General features: G+C 32.8%; 2 protein-coding genes across 3 annotated transcripts; both read left to right on the forward strand.

Annotated features, from left to right (window-relative positions):
* The first annotated feature begins 4,523 nt into the window (after nt 1–4,523).
* Nucleotides 4,524–7,874, forward strand: LOC113867777 (1-aminocyclopropane-1-carboxylate oxidase homolog 1-like). Its single transcript, XM_027503243.1, has 3 exons — nt 4,524–5,195; nt 5,916–6,237; nt 7,445–7,874. Exons 1-3 carry the CDS (start codon nt 4,666–4,668, stop codon nt 7,700–7,702), a joined length of 1,110 nt encoding a protein of 369 aa, XP_027359044.1. The 5' UTR covers nt 4,524–4,665; the 3' UTR covers nt 7,703–7,874.
* Nucleotides 7,875–8,921: 1,047 nt separating this feature from the next.
* LOC113867681 (1-aminocyclopropane-1-carboxylate oxidase homolog 1-like) lies at nt 8,922–12,692 on the forward strand. Of its 2 annotated transcripts, XM_027503107.1 has the most exons (4): nt 8,922–9,297; nt 9,352–9,477; nt 10,823–11,144; nt 12,167–12,690. In XM_027503107.1, exons 1-4 carry the CDS (start codon nt 8,975–8,977, stop codon nt 12,422–12,424), a joined length of 1,029 nt encoding a protein of 342 aa, XP_027358908.1. In that variant the 5' UTR covers nt 8,922–8,974; the 3' UTR covers nt 12,425–12,690. The 2 variants fall into 2 exon arrangements, with proteins under 2 accessions (XP_027358908.1, XP_027358907.1); XM_027503106.1 differs by having other exon boundaries at nt 8,925–9,477; nt 12,167–12,692.
* The last annotated feature ends 6,811 nt before the right edge of the window (nt 12,693–19,503 follow it).

The raw sequence follows: 19,503 nt of genomic DNA on the forward strand, positions 1-19,503 counted from the left end.
GATTTTCGACCTATTTCATTATTAGGTTGTCTTTATAAGATTGTTTCCAAGCTTTTGGCAAATAGGTTGAAAGGAGTTTTGGATTCAATAATTTCAGAAGAACAATCAGCCTTTATTCCGGGAAGGAATATGTTAGATAGTGTGCTTGTGGCTAATGAAGCAGTTGATTATGTGCGAAGGTATAATAAGAGGTGTTTTGTGTTAAAGCTTGATTATGAGAAGGCATATGATTCCGTAGAGTGGGGATATCTTTTGTTTATGTTACATAGCTTTAGATTTTCAGACAAATGGGTCAGTTGGATGGAACCTTGTATGTGTGGGGGAAGCCTATCAACTTTGATTAATGATTGTCCTACATTGGAGGTTCATAGTGAGCGAAGCCTAAAACAGGGGGATCCTCTTGCCCCTTTTCTTTTTCTTGTGACAGCGGAAGGGTTAGGAGTTCTTTTGCGGAAGACAGTGACTTGTGGTTATTCTCTAGTGTGAAGATTGGGGTAGGGGGACCAGATATTTCTTTGCTGCAGTTTGCGGATGACACATTGATTATGGGAGAGGCTTTGGTGCAAAATTTGTGGACTTTGAAAGCAGTATTGCGTAGCTTTGAATTAATGTCAAGTATGAAAATTAACTTCCATAAATCTTTTGTATTGGAGATTAACATTGGTGATGACTTTGAAAACTTGGCTGCGGAGTTCCTACATTGTAAGATTGGTAGTTTCCCATTAAAATATCTCGAGTTACAGTTAGGTGTTAGTCCGAGAAATCCTAGTGCATGGAAGGATGTGTTAGAGGCTCTTAAAAAGCGGTTAGCGTCATGGAAGCATAGGTATTTATCGATTGGAGGTAGGGTGACTTTGATTAATGCCGTTCTTAATTCTATGCCATTGCACTCGTTATCCTTTTTTAAGGTGCCGAAGTCGGTAATAAAGGAGATTGTCACTATCCAACAAAATTTTTTATGGAAGGGTGTTAAGGATGGATCTAAAATCCCTTGGGTGAAATGGAAAACGGTATATAGACCGCGAAAGAATGGTGGCTTAGGCATTAGGAATGTACAGTGGTTTAATTGGGCGCTTCTTGGTAAATGGTTGTGGCGAGGTGTTAACTGCTCTAGTTCATTGTGGGTGCGGGTGTTGGAATCTAGATATGGAAGATTAGCTTCTTCTATTCAGCGTTCATCAGTTCACAACAAATGTTCTTTGTGGTGGCGTGATTTGCTGGAGGTTATTCATCAAGGGAATTCATGGCTGGATGAGAAGTTTGATAGAAGTGTGGGTGCAGGTTTACACACTCTTTTTTGGAGAGATAAGTGGTAAGGCGGGGTGTGATTGTGTGAAGCATTTCCGCGATTATTTGCGGTGGCGAGAAATGCTGAATCATATGTATTGGAGAATGGTTTTCATGATGGCACTAGGTGGGTTTAGAATGTTAGTTGGCGAAGAGGGCTCTTTCAACATGAGATCTCGAGCTTTAATCTTTTGTTGGAGCTTGTGAATGGAGTTTCTATTAAGTTACTACAAGAAGATAAATGGGTATGGAGGGCATATTCTTCAGGTTGTTATTCAATGCAATCTGCGTATTCATGACTATTTGAACTTTTTGGTGGTCCTAATAGTGTAGATCAGTGTACGGCAAATGCCTTGCAAAGGCTATGGAGAGGGAAGGTCCCTCTTACGTGTCTGGTTTTTTCTTGGCAATTGTTATTGAATGCACTTCCTTATAAAGGTTTACTGATTGATCGTGGTGTTCAAATTGATGATATAACTTGTTGCTTCTGTCATGGTTTGGAGGAACTTCTAACTCATTTATTTTTAACGTGTTCAGTTTCATTTCAAATCTGGTACTTAACTGTGCGTTGGCTTGGATTCTCACTAGTTTTGCCTTCAGATTTATCACTCACTTGCTTTCTTGGATTGGTGTTGGCTGTAGTAAAAGAGAAGGAATATCCTTATTAATTGTTTGGGTAAGTACAATGTAGTCTTTGTGGTTGCATAGAAATAGAATTGTATTTTCAAATGGTGTTTTGGATGAGAGGGAGGTCGTAAATTCTATTATTCTGAGATCCTGGAAATGACTATCACTTGTTAGTAAGGGAGAAGCTATTATGTTAGCTGATTGGTATTTGAACCCACGAAATTACATCTGTCTTAATTTTGTATAAGTATATTTTCGCTTTTTATTTCTCTGAGTAAGTAATTTTTTCTGTGTATATAAGTTTTGAGTTCCCCTTAAACTCTTTTTAATAATATTTGTTTTGCCTATAAAAAAAAACTCAAGATTTTAATATTTTTTTAATATATTTGCATACATATTTTAAGAAATTTTATAGTTAAATTTATAATATAACTTTTATATTATTTTTTATTAAATAAATTCTTAATTAAACTGTGATCTCAATTATAACTAATCAATTTGGTCTATTTTCTTAATTTAAAGTCTAAATTTAATTTATTTACTTTATTTTAAAACCTAGTTTTGTTTATCAAGTCGAAACATGATTTGTAATTTAATTTAAAAATTTATTTTGTTATAAGTTCGTTTAAATATGTTAAAATTCATACCTAAATAGTCTTCTCAACTTAAACAAATTTTAGATTAACTATCTTTTCAAGAAAATTGTATTTAAATTAAGAGAATTAGTAATTTTTTTTCGTGCATGTATATTATTATATTAAAATAATTTTTAATTAAATAAATGAAAATATATTATATGAGTAACTTTAAATCTACTAGTTTTTTCAATTTAAAAAAGTAAATATTTTAATTGTTAATAATAAATATTTTATTATATTAAATAGAAGCTCAATTTTATATAAATTATAAAAATTAATATTAATATTAAATTTAAAAAAAAATGGTTGATAATAAAAACTACTTGTCATGAGAAAAATCAGAATTAACTTCTAAAGGTACTTTTTTTCAAAAAAATTATTAAACATTCTTGTTGAAAAATTAATATTTACAAATTATGCATAAAAGTTGGTTTATTTGAACTGATTGAATCAAATTTGCAAGATAGAAAACTATTCTCCATATTACAAAAGTAAAAAAAGTATTCTCCCATAAAATGTTTAACACCACCACCACCATGATTTAATTTCCTGAAACGTTAAAATAGTACTAAAATATAAAAATTTTCATATTCCGAACAGAATGATTCAATGGAAGGATTTATATGGTTTTCTTCAACTTTCCACATTATAATGTCGCCCATCCTCTTTATCATCTTCTTTTTCTTCTCCATTTGAAAACAAGACTTTATAGAACACATGGTTTCGTAATGAACTACGTGACTTTAATGGTTCATAAAAGAAAAAAAAGATGGTTACATGTCGACCATCATCATAGCTTAGGGTAAGAAAGCTATAGTGTCATTAAAGAACATGGGACAAATAAAATAAAATAAAGAGAGTAAAAAGATCAAAGATTGCATCATTCGCATCCATGCATAGTTCGCCAGCGGCATACATTTGCTTTTGGTAGGATATGGATCAAATCATGGGACAAGAGAAAAGAAAAAGATCAAATACATGAGTGTGATGATAAACATTTTTTTTTATATTTAGAACTAAATATTTAATGAAGTTATTTTGAAATGCACTATTTTAAAAAGATAATTAACATAGGAAGTTCATCTTATATTTAAAGAATTTCATTTTGAATTTTTATCCTATAAATTATTTATTTTAAATGTACTAATTAAGTAGATGTGGAAAGTTCACCTTTTAAACATTTACAAGAAAAAACAATATGTTTTGTAAGTAAGAAAATAAAAATAAAAATAGTGTAACATCGATGTTAGGAGTCACATAGATATGATTGCTTAGGTATGTAGACCACACAAATTCAGTTTCCCACTTCGTAAGTTGCAAGAATTACTTCATTTGCATTGTTATAACAAACCTTCACATTGAATCCAATCATATGAATGGGCCAAGAAGAAAGGGGCCCAAAATACAGAATACTCGTTCCTAAACCAAACGATAGGAGGCCCAATAACTAAAGATGCAAAATATGTTTCTAAGAAAAGGCAAGGCCCAAATGAACGAGTGAATACGTTAACCTCACCCTTTTTCTAGATATGTTCATAGATTGAATAAATCCGACTAATTCAATCCAACTTGTTAAAAATAATGCATTAATTTTTATATACTTATCTATTTAAATAGAAAAATAAATAAATAAAGTTGCAGTCGGGTTTCGGATCAATGATAAATGCATCAGATTTAATTTATGTATCCAACTATATATTTTAAACTAATAAAAAAATATTATACATAGACTTCTTAGTCAACCTTAAAAGACATTTTTAATTTCTCAATTTCATGTGGCCTTCTCTTGTGTTGTGTTGCTGTGTGGATGCCTGTGGCTCTGTGCTTCTTTTCAATGCACAAACCTTTTTGTATAATGGTTTCTAATTTGATTACTTGATCTGGCCCAATTCTAATATAGGGGTTTCTTTTCAATTGTGCTAACATACCCGTTGGTTCTATATATTTTTTGGACTGGGCAAGTGAATAGTTATCCCAGTACAATGTTAACCCGACATGTTAGAATGTTAGACTTGTATTCTAGTACTCAACATTTACTTTTCTAACTCCTTATCATCAATGTTTTCATTCCAGAACTAAATACTACACTGCTGTTGTTTTATAACTTAGCAATATGGTGGTCACCACTAGCACAATTGAGTTAGAGACAAGCAGAGCTGAACGAGAATCTTTTGATGAAACAAAACTTGGTGTGAAAGGGCTCTTGGATTCTGGAGTGACAAAGATTCCACGCATGTTCTATTCTACCAAGTTGGAAGGTTACACTGAGACATCACAAAGTGGCTCAAATTTGAGTGTTCCCATCATAGACCTCAAAGACATACACACAAACTCAACCCTTCATGTTGAAGTTCTAAACAATATTAGAAGTGCATGCAAGGAGTGGGGTTTTTTCCAAGTGGTCAATCATGGTATTCCTATTGAGGTTTTGGATGAGATGATTTGTGGAATTCGTAGGTTTCATGAACAAGATGCTGAGGTGAGGAAAAGCTTTTACAGCAGGGATAGTGAAAAGAGAGTAAGATATTTCTCTAATGGTAGTTTGTTTAGAGACCTAGACCAGGGTGCCAATTGGAGGGATTCAATTGCATTTGTTGCAAATCCTGATCCTCCTAACCCAGAAGAAATACCAGCAGTGTGTAGGTAATGTTTCTAATTCTAATTTTTGGCACTAACCTTCACTTGGTAAGGCATGACATTAGTTTGTTAATTTAAGATAGGATTTAGATTTTCCCATGTTAACAAGGAATATGAACATGGTCATGATATGAAAGAGAAAGACCAGAAATAGTTGGCAAATGTTAATCAAGGTGTTAAAGGTATTAATTAAAAAATACAAAATATAAAATTTTTATTAAAAATATCATAAACAGACTCTCACCATAATTTTCAATGCGCATTTAACATAATTTTTAATAATTTATTTATTTATTTCTTAACCAGAGTCTTTAAAGATATAGGTTAACAAGACTTTGAACAATTGTATCAGGATGCACCATTTTTCTGTGGAGTTTATTAATTTTTAGTTTCTGTGTCTCATTTTGGCATTGTCATGCATGTCACCAGATGCATTTACAGATGAACTACCAAATAAACACCACAAGCAGGAATTGAACCCATGATGTTTAGTTACTTTTTGGCTGTAAATTGTGGGAGTTACATAACCGGGTCTTAGTTGCACTTGGATGTTTTATGATATAAGCAGAACAACTATTCTAATAATTGAGGAATATTAATGCAACTTTCGTTTATTTTATATTTGGTACATGGAATTTAGTCAAGGTCACTGGTACTTTCCCCTTTAGACCCTATAAAATTTGGACCTTTTCTTTTCTATTTGATGAAATGTTTGTGTATTTGTAGAGATATTGTGACTGAATACTCAAAGAAAGTGAGGGCATTGGGTGTTACAATCTTTGAGTTATTGTCAGAGGCTCTTGGTCTTGATCCATCCTATCTTGAAAAAATGGATTGTGCTGAGGCACTTTTTATTATGGGTCAATATTATCCAGCATGTCCTGAACCTGAATTAACACTAGGCTCTACAAAGCACACTGATATGGACTTCATGACAATTCTGCTGCAAGATCAGATGGGTGGTCTTCAAGTTCTTCATGATAATCACTGGATTAATGTTGCGCCTGTGCATGGTGCACTTATTATAAACATTGGAGATCTTCTACAGGTAATTACTGTTATAGTTATTCTATGTTTTCCATAGATAAATGGTCTTGATATTGCTTAAAAATTACTAATTCAATGAAGCTATTATGAGAGAAATTTTATAGATGTTTAGCTTTGAATATCTTGTGTTAGAGAGCAAGTTGGGGTAGTACCTTTTGTTTCAGAAAAATGTTTGAATCTCACCAAGGAAAGTAGGTTAGATGGAGGGTAACCCAATTACTAGAGATAACTACACAGAGATTCAGAAAGCTATAGGTGAAACCATTTGGAAGGATTTACAAGTCAATGGTTCGTCTATATATATGATAATTGGTAGAACATTATGGTATCATGTGATGCATGTAGTTGGTCCCACCGAATGAGGAAATGACTTGACTGTTGTTATTATTGTTGTTTAACTTTAAACTATGTTGAAAGATGCAAAGATTGCAAAAAGGTCCAGAGGAAAAAATTGTGTGAAAAGCGACTAAGATTATCTTGATGTAAATCGTGGCCTAGGGTTGTTTTGTTTTTGTGATACATTAATTATTCAAAGTACACATTTTTATTGGCATAGCCCTATTTTCATTTTTTGATACTCACATTATTCTTGTTTTCTTCGAAAACCAAGCTGAAAATAGAATTATACAACTAAAATTTTAATGGACATAGGGTTATCAGTCCATGTAATGCAAAATTCAGCATAATAGACTCACAGGAAAACCATGTAATGGAAAATATTGTGGCCTAGCTATACATGTATACTGACCATATGTCCTTAATTATTTTTAGAGTAATTATACTTGTTTATACTTTTATCTTCACACAATCCTCACATAATCCATGGTAGGCTCATCTGGACCATTCGAAAAATGTAATCAAAACAATGGATTCCATGGAATTTGTGTGGTGTTTATTTGTGAAAGTATAATTTTCCATCTAAATTATTCTCTCTAAAATTATTTCCATCAAAGCTTTGTTTATTTATGTAATTCTTAGTAATCATTTCCCTTACTTTGAAGGGTGTCAACACAATATATAACATGATGTAGATGCGTGCATCATTCTTTGGAAGTTGCTTTCAAAAGGAATGTTAAAACTTTAAAGCACATGATGCAACATAAAAGAAGTGACATAAACTTAAATATTTAAACTTCTATTAAACTACCATCAAAACACACAATTTTCATAATATTGCATTGATCAATTTCACCTTTACTTTGGTGCAGCTTATGACAAATGACTTGTTCATCAGTGTTTATCACCGAGTATTATCAAGAAATATAGGCCCTAGGATTTCTGTAGTAAGCTTCTTTATGAATTTCACTATGTCCAAGTGTACATCAAAGGTTTATGGTCCAATAAAGGAATTGTTGTCAGAAGAAAACCCTCTAATCTATAGAGGCATTACTATGGCTGATTTCTTGACACATTATTATTCAAAAGGCCTTGATGGGAACTCTTGCTTGCAGCCTTTCAGGATATGAATCATATCTACATATATAAATAGGTGCACTCTGTACTCGTTATACATTAAGCCTTTGACTGTAATTTTCTGTATCTAAGAAATTTAAAGGACATTTGATATTTATACTATATCGAATTTGGAGTTTCTGTAATATGACAATAACATCATATATCTTTTTCTGTTGTCACCCTAATTTTGAATTTTTTTTTATTGTATGACAAAAGTTTTTAAATTTCTTTTGAGGATGGAACCCCGTATTAAGAGGCTCAAAATCTTCAAAAAGTCGTTCCTCATAATTCTGATTGAGTTGGCTTTAGTCTATACTTTATCACTGTTAACTTGTGCCTTCGGCTGTGAATTGTGATTTTCAAGTATTGTGTATTGTGAGGTTTAAATAAGCCCATTATATATTGTGAATGAACTATTAAGTGAAGAGGGTCTCTTGCGCCTTTGAGAAATAAATTGCATAGACTAAGGAATTTAATTATTTTATTAAAATTAATTACTAAAATTACTAAATTATTGTTTATTAGTAGTTTCTTAACTCTAGAACTATTCAAATGTTATAAATATCTTATAAAGGCAAATATATTAATCAAAAAATAAAAATTATTATTATCTTAAATTTTTATATGAATAAAAGATATAATTTTTTTTCTAGACTTTATGAACCGATATATAAAAACAGAGGTAATATATTGTTAACCCTCTCGGGATAATAATGCCTAATAAATTTTGGATTTAATTTTACTTAGATTAAACTTAGGTACAATATCATAAATATTATTAGTAATATTTTTCAGTTAAAATTAATGTTAGTATGCATACTTTTATTATATAAATTATTAGCATTCCTATTACACCTTGTCCTTTTTATATTTAAGATAAAAGAGGATTTGACTCTAAGAGGGTGTTTAGATATCCACTTGTTTAAGTACTTATTTAATTATTTTTTAAACAATGACTTAAATTATATATTTTAATAAAATAAATTAAAAATAACTTATTTTGATAAATTTTATCAAATAATTTATTAAAATAAAATTGAAAATAGGGACGAGAGTAATGAACTAATTTTTCATAGGAATTGTTGATAAGTTCTTTGAAAGAGGGTCAAAGCCCAAGTATGGATGCATCTAGTCCAAGCTTCTTTCAACCTAAGTTGATCCAAATTGACTTGGCTGAGCTGGCCCAAATGGGAATATAACATAGTCCTCGAGGAACTCAAACGTGGTATTGCCAATTGTCATCACTCATCATCGGTAATTTGATTCTGTTACCGTTTCCTCGTATGGCAGTTAATGTCAGAGAAGTCGAAGTTAAAGCATTTGATGAATCAAAAACGGGTGTAAAAGGTGTCGTAGATTCTGGGGTCACAAAGATCCCTCCCATGTTCCATGTCAAGTTGTTGGACACCACTCATACCTCACCAACTGACTCCAACTTCAACTTCAGCATCCCCATCATAGATCTTCAGCACATACACAACTCAACTTGGCGTGTTGAAGTGGTTGATCAGATTAAGAGGGCATCTCAGCAGTGGGGTTTCTTTCAAGTGATCAATCATGGTGTTCCTGTTGAGGTTTTGGATGAGATGATTTGTGGAATCCGTAGGTTTCATGAACAAGATGCTGAGGCAAGGAAACCCTTTTACTCAAGGGATAGTAGTAAGAGGGTTAGATATTTTTCTAATGGCAAGCTGTTTAGAGACATGACTGCTACTTGGAGGGATACAATTTCATTTGTTGCAAATCCTGATCCTCCTGATCCAGATGATTTGCCAGCTATATGCAGGTAAATATTAAGTGTGTTTGATTTAGCTTATTTTAAAGAAATGATTGCATATTTTTATCAATTCTCTCAGATAGCTTTTGAAAAATGAAGGGTTGTTTTTTCAACATAATATGTTATCAAACATGGGCTAAAACCTGAACATGCCATATATGGCTTAATGACATAGTTTTGTTCTTGCTATTTATTATATATCTGTCTATGAACAAGACCTAGCATGTAGAATATTAGGTTTGGTCATTGAAAAATCTCACCTATTTCATAGTTTCTAGATTCTTAAAATCCAATTGTAACTGACTAAACTTTTAGTCCCTTTTTGTTAATTCAAGTGCCACTTTGGCAGGTTAATTTTTCCCATTTTGTTATCATCTTGAAATATTTTCTCTACCCAGCTTGAAAACATTATCTAAGTGCGTACTTGGTTTTATTTATTTTGAAAAAATAATTGTTTTTTTAGTTAGATTCTTGATAGAGATTTTGAGAAGTGTGATAATTTCTCCTCAAATCAGTGATTCTCAACTTGCACTAATTCTGTCAACACTTGAAACACTATCAGACCAAATCATATTTGAATGGAGGGGGTGATGGGGTGTAATTGGCAGTTTAAGAATCTGCATTCATCTTTTCTTACTTAAAACTTAACAGACTAATTCGACATTAGCCATGTCAGCTCACATCTAATGGAGGCTGGTTCAATATGCCACACTTGAGTGGCCATGTCAATGCCACCTTAGAAAATTAACAAGCCACATTGATTCTTTGTTAACACAAGCGGATCCAACATAACCCAAGAAGTAACTTGCTTAATAGACTACTAATATTTTGGGGGCTTAGTATTGCCCTTGGTTTTAAGAATACCGGAACTAATGTGAAACAAGCAATATTTTTTCCTGACCAAAACTAATATTTCAGGCATTACAGTGATGTTTTACTCAATATATGATTTTAGCAAAATAGTTATTTATTCTAGTCCACATTGTGCAAATTAGGAAGGTTAATGTGGTAACTATAATCCTAGCAATTGGGGTGATTTTTTTAATGTTGAGAGCTCTCCAACACTAAAAATACTCTTGGTCAATGTGGTAACTATAATCTTAGTAATTGGTGTGATTTTTTAATGTTGAGAGCTCTCCAACACTAAAAATACTCTTGCTGTATGACGTTTCAATCTGATAGACTAGTTTTTTTGGATTAGACCCATTTCACAGGATTAATATAGTAATTTAGCATTGATGCAACTTTTCTAAATTTCATATTGGTCAAATGGAATTTAGTCAAGGTCACTTATGAATTTCACTTTTCTAAATTTCATATTTTTCTTTTTGCTCAACTACTTGTGTGTTTGTAGAGATATTGTGGCTGAATATTCAAAACAAGTAAAGGCATTGGGCATTACAATTTTTGAGCTGTTGTCAGAGGCTCTTGGCCTTAATCCTTCTTACCTTAAAGAAATGGATTGTGCTGAAGCCCTTTATATCATGGGTCAATACTATCCAGAATGTCCTGAACCTGAATTAACTGTGGGCATTACAAAACACACTGATTGTGACTTCATAACAATACTTCTGCAAGATCAGATAGGTGGTCTTCAAGTTCTTCATGAGAATCACTGGGTTAATGTTCCTCCAGTACAAGGAGCACTTACTGTAAACATTGGAGACATTTTACAGGTAACTTCTAGTAATTGTTTATTGTGTTTTCTATAAAAGATAAGATCTTGAGATATTATTATCAGAGAAGATTTATAGCCTTCGTTCTTTAGCTTTAGAAAAGTATGAAGATGTTAACATCATGGAAAGGTCCAGAGAAAGAAATTTTGATTGCAAAAGATGAATAAAATTATCAAGATGCAAACCATGGCATGTGATTTGTCACCATTTTTATGTACCTTATTTTAACTGTGGTCTTAATGTTTCACAACCAACTAACCTTTTCTTCTATTGACATTCAAGGGGTGCGTAATATCTGTCTCAGTTTTATGTGTAACTGTGACTTTCTTTGTTATGGTCTTTTTAATTTTTATTACACTGATTTTATTTAACACCTTTCATAGACAATGAAATGTTTATATATTAGATAATCATATCGTTCACTTTTTCTTCTTCCGGGGTAACATCATTCATAGTTGTGATTGTTTTCTTTGAAAAAATGACTGTGTTAAAATATACAACTAGAAAATTTAATAGAGATAGGGTTGTCAATCTAGGACCTGCAGAATTCAGCAAAAGAGACACAAAAGAAAACCATGTGCTTGGAAAATTTTGTCAAAGCCTCTGCGTATTGACCACATATCATCGCTAATACATTACAAATTTGTCCATATCAATATATCTTAACAGTTCTGTTATTTCTTTTACTACTTTCATCAATACCCTGTGGTTTATCTATGTTCTTACAATCCATTTGCTTTGATCTCTTGATCTATCTTGCTACCTGATTCCCTTCAACATGGACCTTAATGTATAATGTCCATCTACACAGTTTCTTTCAATTACCAGAATAAAAGTTGAGAAGTGTCAATTCAATAACATGATGTAAGACGTATCATTCTTAAGATGTTTCTTTCAAAAGGAATCATGAAGTACAAGGCAACAAAAAAGTGAACTAAAATATTTAGGACTTTTATTAGATTATCATTACCATACACAATTTTTAAGATTATATTTATCAATTTCCTTTTTTATTCATGCAGCTTATGACAAATGACAAGTTCGGCAGTGTTTATCACCGGGTCTTGTTGAGGAGTATAGGCCCTAGAATTTCTGTAGTAACCTACTTTATGAATTTTACTATATCTGAATGCTCATCAAAGGTTTATGGTCCAATAAAGGAATTGTTATCAGAAGAAAAACCTCCAGTCTATAGAGACATTACTATGAAAGAAATCTTGACAAATTATTATGCAAAGGGTCTTGATGGGAACTCTTACTTGCTGCCTTTGAGGTTGTGAAGCAAATAAAAGGTATTTGATCAGTGCTTTCTTGCTTTTCATGGAGTTGGCTTTATCTGCATCAACTTATCATAGTTCAGTGGTGCCTTTTGCTGTAACTTTCAATGTTCAGAGATATTTAAATAAACAGCATCAGGTTCTATGGGCAAAAGGTTTGGGCGCATATAGCATATTGTACTATAGGAGACATAACTTGTTTTCCTTATTATGAGAATAGCTTGATATGTTCTTGTGATTGTCAATATATACTTCAACTTTGTTGCCGTCCCTCACTAATTTGCTCTGAGTAGGTTTAGTTTCTATATATTTTTTCGTTTACACTTATTTTTCACCTTGCATAAAGTCACATAAATTTGGTTTACTACCATTTAAGAACCACAATTGGACATTTTGAGAACATAACTGAAAGACGCATCTACAAATTAAAAGGCGTATTCAGCTAATTTATAAACAATTAAATTCATGAATCTAATTGATAAATAGAGAATAATTCTGAAGATTTAGATTAGATGCAATTATAGCAAATGTCGTGTTGATCAATGTTTATTGTCATTGGGTATTATAGGCCATAGAATTTCTTTCGCTAGCTTCTACTCATTGGTCTGATAAAAGAATTGCCATCAGAAGATAACCCACGGATCTGGGTACTTTTCTTTTACGTCGAGCACTGGACAGTCCAGTAAGATCCTACATAATAAAAAAAATTTACAAAATTTACCTATGCCAACAATATTTGCTCAAGCAAATCTGCCGTCATACTAAGTTCGAAATGAATTTGTTTTTTTCTTAACATGTGTTTGAAAATATATTAATATTATATTATATTTAATATTATCAATGTTTTAAATTATATTACTATTTAATGATAAAGTTCAAAAAACGTTGTACTGGTACAGCTGTTAGCCCCAATGCAATAAAATTACCTTCAGTGTGTGTACTTCACCAATACTCCCATGTAATTAAAAGTTATTATTATATTCTTACAAAAATTATTTCCAATAAATCTTATAAAAATATAACAAGACAAAATTATAATAAAAATATCTTTTTAAGTTTTAAATTGCGTTATTATATTCTTATAGGTTAACAAGACTTTGAACAATTGTATCAGGATGCACCATTTTTCTGTGGAGTTTATTAATTTTTAGTTTCTGTGCTCACTTTGGCATTGTCATGCATGTCACGAGATGCATTTACAAATGAACTACCAAACAAACACCATAAGCAGGAATTGAACCCATTATGTTTACTTACTTTTTGGCTGTAAATTGTGGGAATTACAGAGCCGGATCTTAGTTGCACTTAGATGTTTTATGATATAAGCAGAACAACTATTCTAGTAATTGAGGAATATTAATGCAACTTTCGTTTATTTTATATTTGTTACATGGAATTTAGTCAAGGTCATTGGTACTTTCTCCTTTAGACCTTATAAAATTTAAATCTGGATCGCTTGCAGTTTTGGTGAGAATTACAAGCTACAGTTTTCCACTCTTAAGCGAGAATTTTTCGCTTAAGCGACTGACGAAAGGGTTTGAACACTCAAAAACGCGCCTAAGCGAGTTAGAAGAGACTTGAAAGCGAAAAGTGACAAAATTTGGCTTAAGCTAATTGAAAATCGTTTAAGCCCTCTCAAGCGAAAAAGAAAAATTTGAAGCGAAAATAGACCAGAGAGACATGTTTTTTAGTCTCCTATTTTGCTTAAGCGAATCATTAATAGCTTAAGCTATTCTCTCCTCGCTTAAGCCAAGACCAACAAATTTAATTATTATCAAGCGAATGTAAAATAGAGAGCACATGTTTCAGGCAGTGTAATTAGCTTGAGCAACTTTAAATAGCTTGAGCAAAGTTTGGTAGGGCTTCAGCCAGAGTTTTACAAATCCTGCAAAACTTTTTTAGCTTAAGTGAGTTTTATCTGCTTAAGCGAATTTATCAGAAAATGCATTAACTTGTACAATCTGATATAATAGCTTAAGCGAAATATATACGCGCTTGGGCCATGCTCAAAAGTAATTAAGCCATAATAGATAAGCTTAAGCGAATTGTGGTTGCTTAAGCGAAAGTTACAGAAAATTCAAACTAATCCTAATATAGACAGCATTTAAGGGGGCCAAAATACACTTGATTACATATAAATTTTTCAACTTACATCTTATAGAAAACAATGAAATATAATATAGGTTACCATTTTGGATAAATATTAAAATCCATTAATGAGAACTATAGGAATAAGCATTCAAGAACTACAAAAGAAATCCATTAATGAGAACTATAGGAATAAGCATTCAAGAACTACAAAAGAAATCCACTATATAACACAAAATGTTGACTCATTAAAATCTATTACAATAAAATCCTAATTATAATCATGTGGCTCCAACATTATCATCCTCTTGCGTGGCTTGTGGCTCATCTCCCTTCTTCTTCTAATTGTTGACCTTCTTGTACATTGATAGCCATGTCGCAATGGTATCAAAAGTAACTAAATTGCTCACAAAAATATGTAGTTTAGGGAGCAACTTAGGTCATCTCTCACAAGGATGCAAATACACATTGCTTTAATATCAATTTCGCAGAAAAGTTGTATGTTTGGGGGTTTAATGATTGAATTGCAGAGAATTAAAACGCAAAAATCAAATTGCAGAGAAGTAAACACAGAGAATTAAATCACAAGTTATAAAACCGCAACTGAAAATTAAAACCGAGATCAAGAACACATAATATCCAAAACCGAGAATGAAAACCAAATTTGCTTAAATCTCGTCTGCACAACAATCAATTAATCAATTGCTTGTTATACGATTAAGAACAAGGCATAATTCAATCGAACAATGCTTTCTATGCAATCGCAAAAGTGTGAGATCAAGAAACAAACTCGGAGCATAAAAAATGTCTTGAACAAATGCGATCTGGACTTCAGCAACGTAATTGAAGAGGAAACATGGAAGAAAACGTCATAAACTTGCAGAAACTTAATTGCCTTTCAATTGTAAAATGTAGAGCAATGCAAATTCGAAGTGAAAAAAAATGCAAGAGAAGAAGAGAATGGGTAAAAAAATTCAAGGTTTTATTGGAAGCGGGAAAATTATTACAAAACTGAAAAACAAAAAAATGAATTAAAGGTGCTTCCAAATAAGCCCCTGGCCTCTATAAATAGTAGTCCTAAAAGAGCAAAACCGAATGAGCCAAGGCTGGGCCGAAAATAAATACAACAAAACCGCAAAACAAAAGCAAAATAAAAACTATACAAAAGTCAAACTAAAAGTCTAAACTTCTAAAATTCGTAGAAAATAGCTCCGGACTCCAAATAGCATGATCCATACTTCCAAATTGAAGCCCTGGAAGTAAGGAATCCAATGAAAAAAGAATGAGTTAAAAAGGATATCTACAGAAAAAGTTATGGTCAAATTAGTAACTAAAGGTCAGAATAGAAAACATGAACAAAAGTATAGTATTTACGAAAGTTCTTAATTAACATGATAAATGCAAAAACACATTAAATGGAAGAAATAAGGGAATGAAAAGACATGTAAAGGATGCAATAAGACTATAAATGTGGGAACAAAATATAAGCTATCATATATCTCCCCTATCATTTTCCTCAATGTCCTGAATGTTCTCGTGGGGTCCTTCCTCTGATTGTCGATCTAGATCCTGTGTATTTTCATCTTGAAATGTGAAGGTAAGGTTATCTCCAGGCCATGATACAGCAGCTGCAAAAGCCTCAGGTGTGAGCCATGGGAAAATAGATTTCTGACCATGATGTTGGTGTAAAGTGAACCTGTGGAAAGATATGATGAAGGTAATGGTAAAATAAAAAATTACAAGAGTAATTAAAATAATAAAAGAGAGAACATTTACTTGTAGAAGGACTCATTTAGGTGAGTGTAAGCACGATTATTTGTTGCCAATTGTTGCTCTATATGAGTGAGATGACATATGAAAGTTGGATCTGTTTGTGGCGCTTCAGGCATAAATGGTCATGTTCGTGATTGTGTTGGTTGTGATGTAAGTGGTATAGATGAAGACGGTTGAGAAGAATCTCCTACTGGTTGTTCCATTGGATTGGTGCAATAATTTTTGATGAACTGATAATTGATTGGTTTCTTCAAGCTGATTGTTTGATTAGAGGTGTCTAGAATTATAACACCTTGAAAAGTACACAGAGCAATGATTAGTGATGGAAATCCCAAAAGTTTTATTGTTGATGCAGTACTGGAGGTATTGGACATTACAAACTGGTGCAACTCATATGAAATTATGGCTTCTATGTCAACAGACATCCCCTCCATGATGCTGTATATCAGATATGCTCAGGGCATCCGGACATCTGAGGTGTGTATGGTTAGAGCTATGTTGGCAAAGAGAAAGGATGCCTATATTTGGGCCAAAGTAGTCAAAGATTGCCTTTTGAAGTGCATTGGCTTCTTCGCTGCATTTGTTTCATAGAATTTTTCAGGGATGCATAAGGTGTCAGCTACCGTATCATCTGAAAAACCTGACAAAGGGCCTCGATGTTATTGGTATTGGCATAGCTCCCCTTCCCCTAAGGTCAGAGGGTTGCCTAAAAAGGCTGAAATTACATCTCTATCATAAGCAACGGTGTGTCTTTGAACTCAAGACTTTCGATCTGACTTGTGTGGGACCAATGACTATGCATTTGCATAAAATTCTTTGACAATTTTATCATGAATTTAGTTAGGCAGATTTGCTAAGAATTGTCATTTTCTTCTTGTAATCTCTTGCAAAAACTCTTTATATTGTCCTTTTTCTAAGGAGACATTCCTCTCAGGTAGCAATTCCCTACATTGCAAATCAAGAAATCTCTGAGCCTTAGCTTTAGTTTTAAACCTAAATCTATCCCATGATATGTTTTCTGTTTCAGTTTGAGGTTGTGATTGTTGATGTTGTTCAGTAGGTTCATCATGTTGCTGTGAAGCTCGCCCAACTTCAGGTCTTTGCCTTTTTCTTTGAGGAATTGACTTCTTTGGTGCCATTCTGAAACAAAAAACAAATTACAAGATTAAGGTAAAATCGCTTGAGCTCTATTTTGCGCTTAAGCCTCTCTAAGTTTCACTTAAGCGAAAGCTTCAACCTTTAGCTTTTTCCATGGTTCAATTTTCGCTTGAGCGACCTCAACCCGCTTAAGCGAAAAATACAGAGGCTTCCACCAAAGGCTTCCAACAGAGGCAATAAAACTTACCCTAAACCCTAAACTTAATATTCTGAATTAGTCCAACATGAACACAATAATACTAATCTTATGTATATATCACAGTATTCAACACATGAAAGTCTTATAATCTCATGCAAAAGCTAAGAATAATAGCACCGTTAGACGCTTAAGCGACAGAAAAAGTGAGTTTATAGCAACCAATAACAACATTGAAGTCATGCCTTAAGCATGTGTTATGTACTTGAGTTAAAAATGGAAGCTTGCCCTTGAACTAAATGTGATAACAGAGACGTTTGGGAAAGATTAAAGTTCAGAACTTTGAGAGAAGGATAGAGAAGGCTTGGAATGGAAATGAAACATTATGATTCCATTTTTTTAAAGACCAACATGCGCATATTTCACTTAAGCTAGTTTCTATCGCTTAAGCGAAAAGTCACTTAAGCTAAATTTTTTGCTTCAGCGGATTGTGTAGCGAATAAGGCTTAAGCGATATCTGTATGGCTTAAGCGGATTTTACAGTATATTTGGCGCCAAGGATATATTAGGTTACTTATTTCCGAAGAAAGAGGTTTCTTCTATTTTTGCTCTTGGTGAAACATTCAAATACAAGATATTATCATTGGTGAAGTTTAGTAGGGGCTTATTTCACACTCACGGTGAGGATAAACAACATAAGTTCGTAGCATTAAGCTCCATTTTGGGTTAGATTGTGACAAAGAAAGTCTTCAAACATATTAAAGGTGCACATTTTACCATTACATCTATTATTTAACATTACTGGAATAAATACTTATAATGTTTACTGTTATCTTTGGATTGAAGAATGGATGTCGCAAGGAAACCAAGTGTCGGGTAAGAGTTTGAGAGTCAGGAAACAATATTTTAACAAGCAAAAGATAGATGGTGTCATTACAGATTGCAGATATATTTGTTGTAAAGAGGGACATCGAAAAGAAGATAAAAGAAAACTCCAAGTCACAAAACATCGACGAGAAACTAGAACTGAATGTCTTGCAAAGATATCATTGTCTTTGGCAAATAATAACAAATATGTCATTCATCAGTTTGTTGAAGAGTATAATCACCCATTACAACTTTCAGAAACAACACACATGCTTGCTTCACATTGTAATATAACTGAAGTCCAAGCTCATGAAATTAATTGGGTTGAGGCCTTTGGATTGCGACAAAAGGCATCATTTCAACTAATGACCATACTTGCAGGACACCGAGTTAATGTTGGGTATACTTGACTGGACGCAAAAAATTATTTGAGAGCAAAAAGACAAAGGAGAATGATATATGGTGAGGTTGGTTGTCTAATGCAATACTTTCAACGACAATTACTAGACAACCCAGCTTTTTTTCATGCTTACCACATGGATGCGGAGGAGCAAATCATAAATGTTTTTTGGGCAGATGCAAAAATGATAATTGATTATGAGTTTTTTGGTGAAGTTGTATCACTAGACACTACATATTACACCAATCGAGCTAATAGGCCTCTAGCATTATTTTCTGGTTTAACCATTATAGAGGTGTTGTTATCTTTGGGGCAGCTTTGTTGTACGATGAAACAGCTGAATCATTTCAATGATTGTTTGAGACTTTTTTGGAAGCACACAACAACAAAAAACCTCAAACAATCTTTACAGATCAAGATCAAGCTATGGCCAAAGCACTTGTCCATGTAATGCCAGAGACACATCATGCATTATGCACATGACACTTAATGCAAAATAAAATAAAAACCTTAGCAATTTGATGAAAGGAGGAAGTCATTTTTTAAGAGATTTGAAAATATGCATGTATGACTTTGATAGTTCAATTAACTTTGAGGAGGCTTGGACAAAGTTCATTACAGAATACAATGTTGAACAAAATACTTAGATTACTTCATTGT

Source organism: Abrus precatorius, unplaced genomic scaffold (genome assembly GCF_003935025.1).
Source record: "Abrus precatorius isolate BTA unplaced genomic scaffold, Abrus_2018 Scaffold5, whole genome shotgun sequence".
NCBI classification, from domain to species: domain Eukaryota; kingdom Viridiplantae; phylum Streptophyta; class Magnoliopsida; order Fabales; family Fabaceae; genus Abrus; species Abrus precatorius.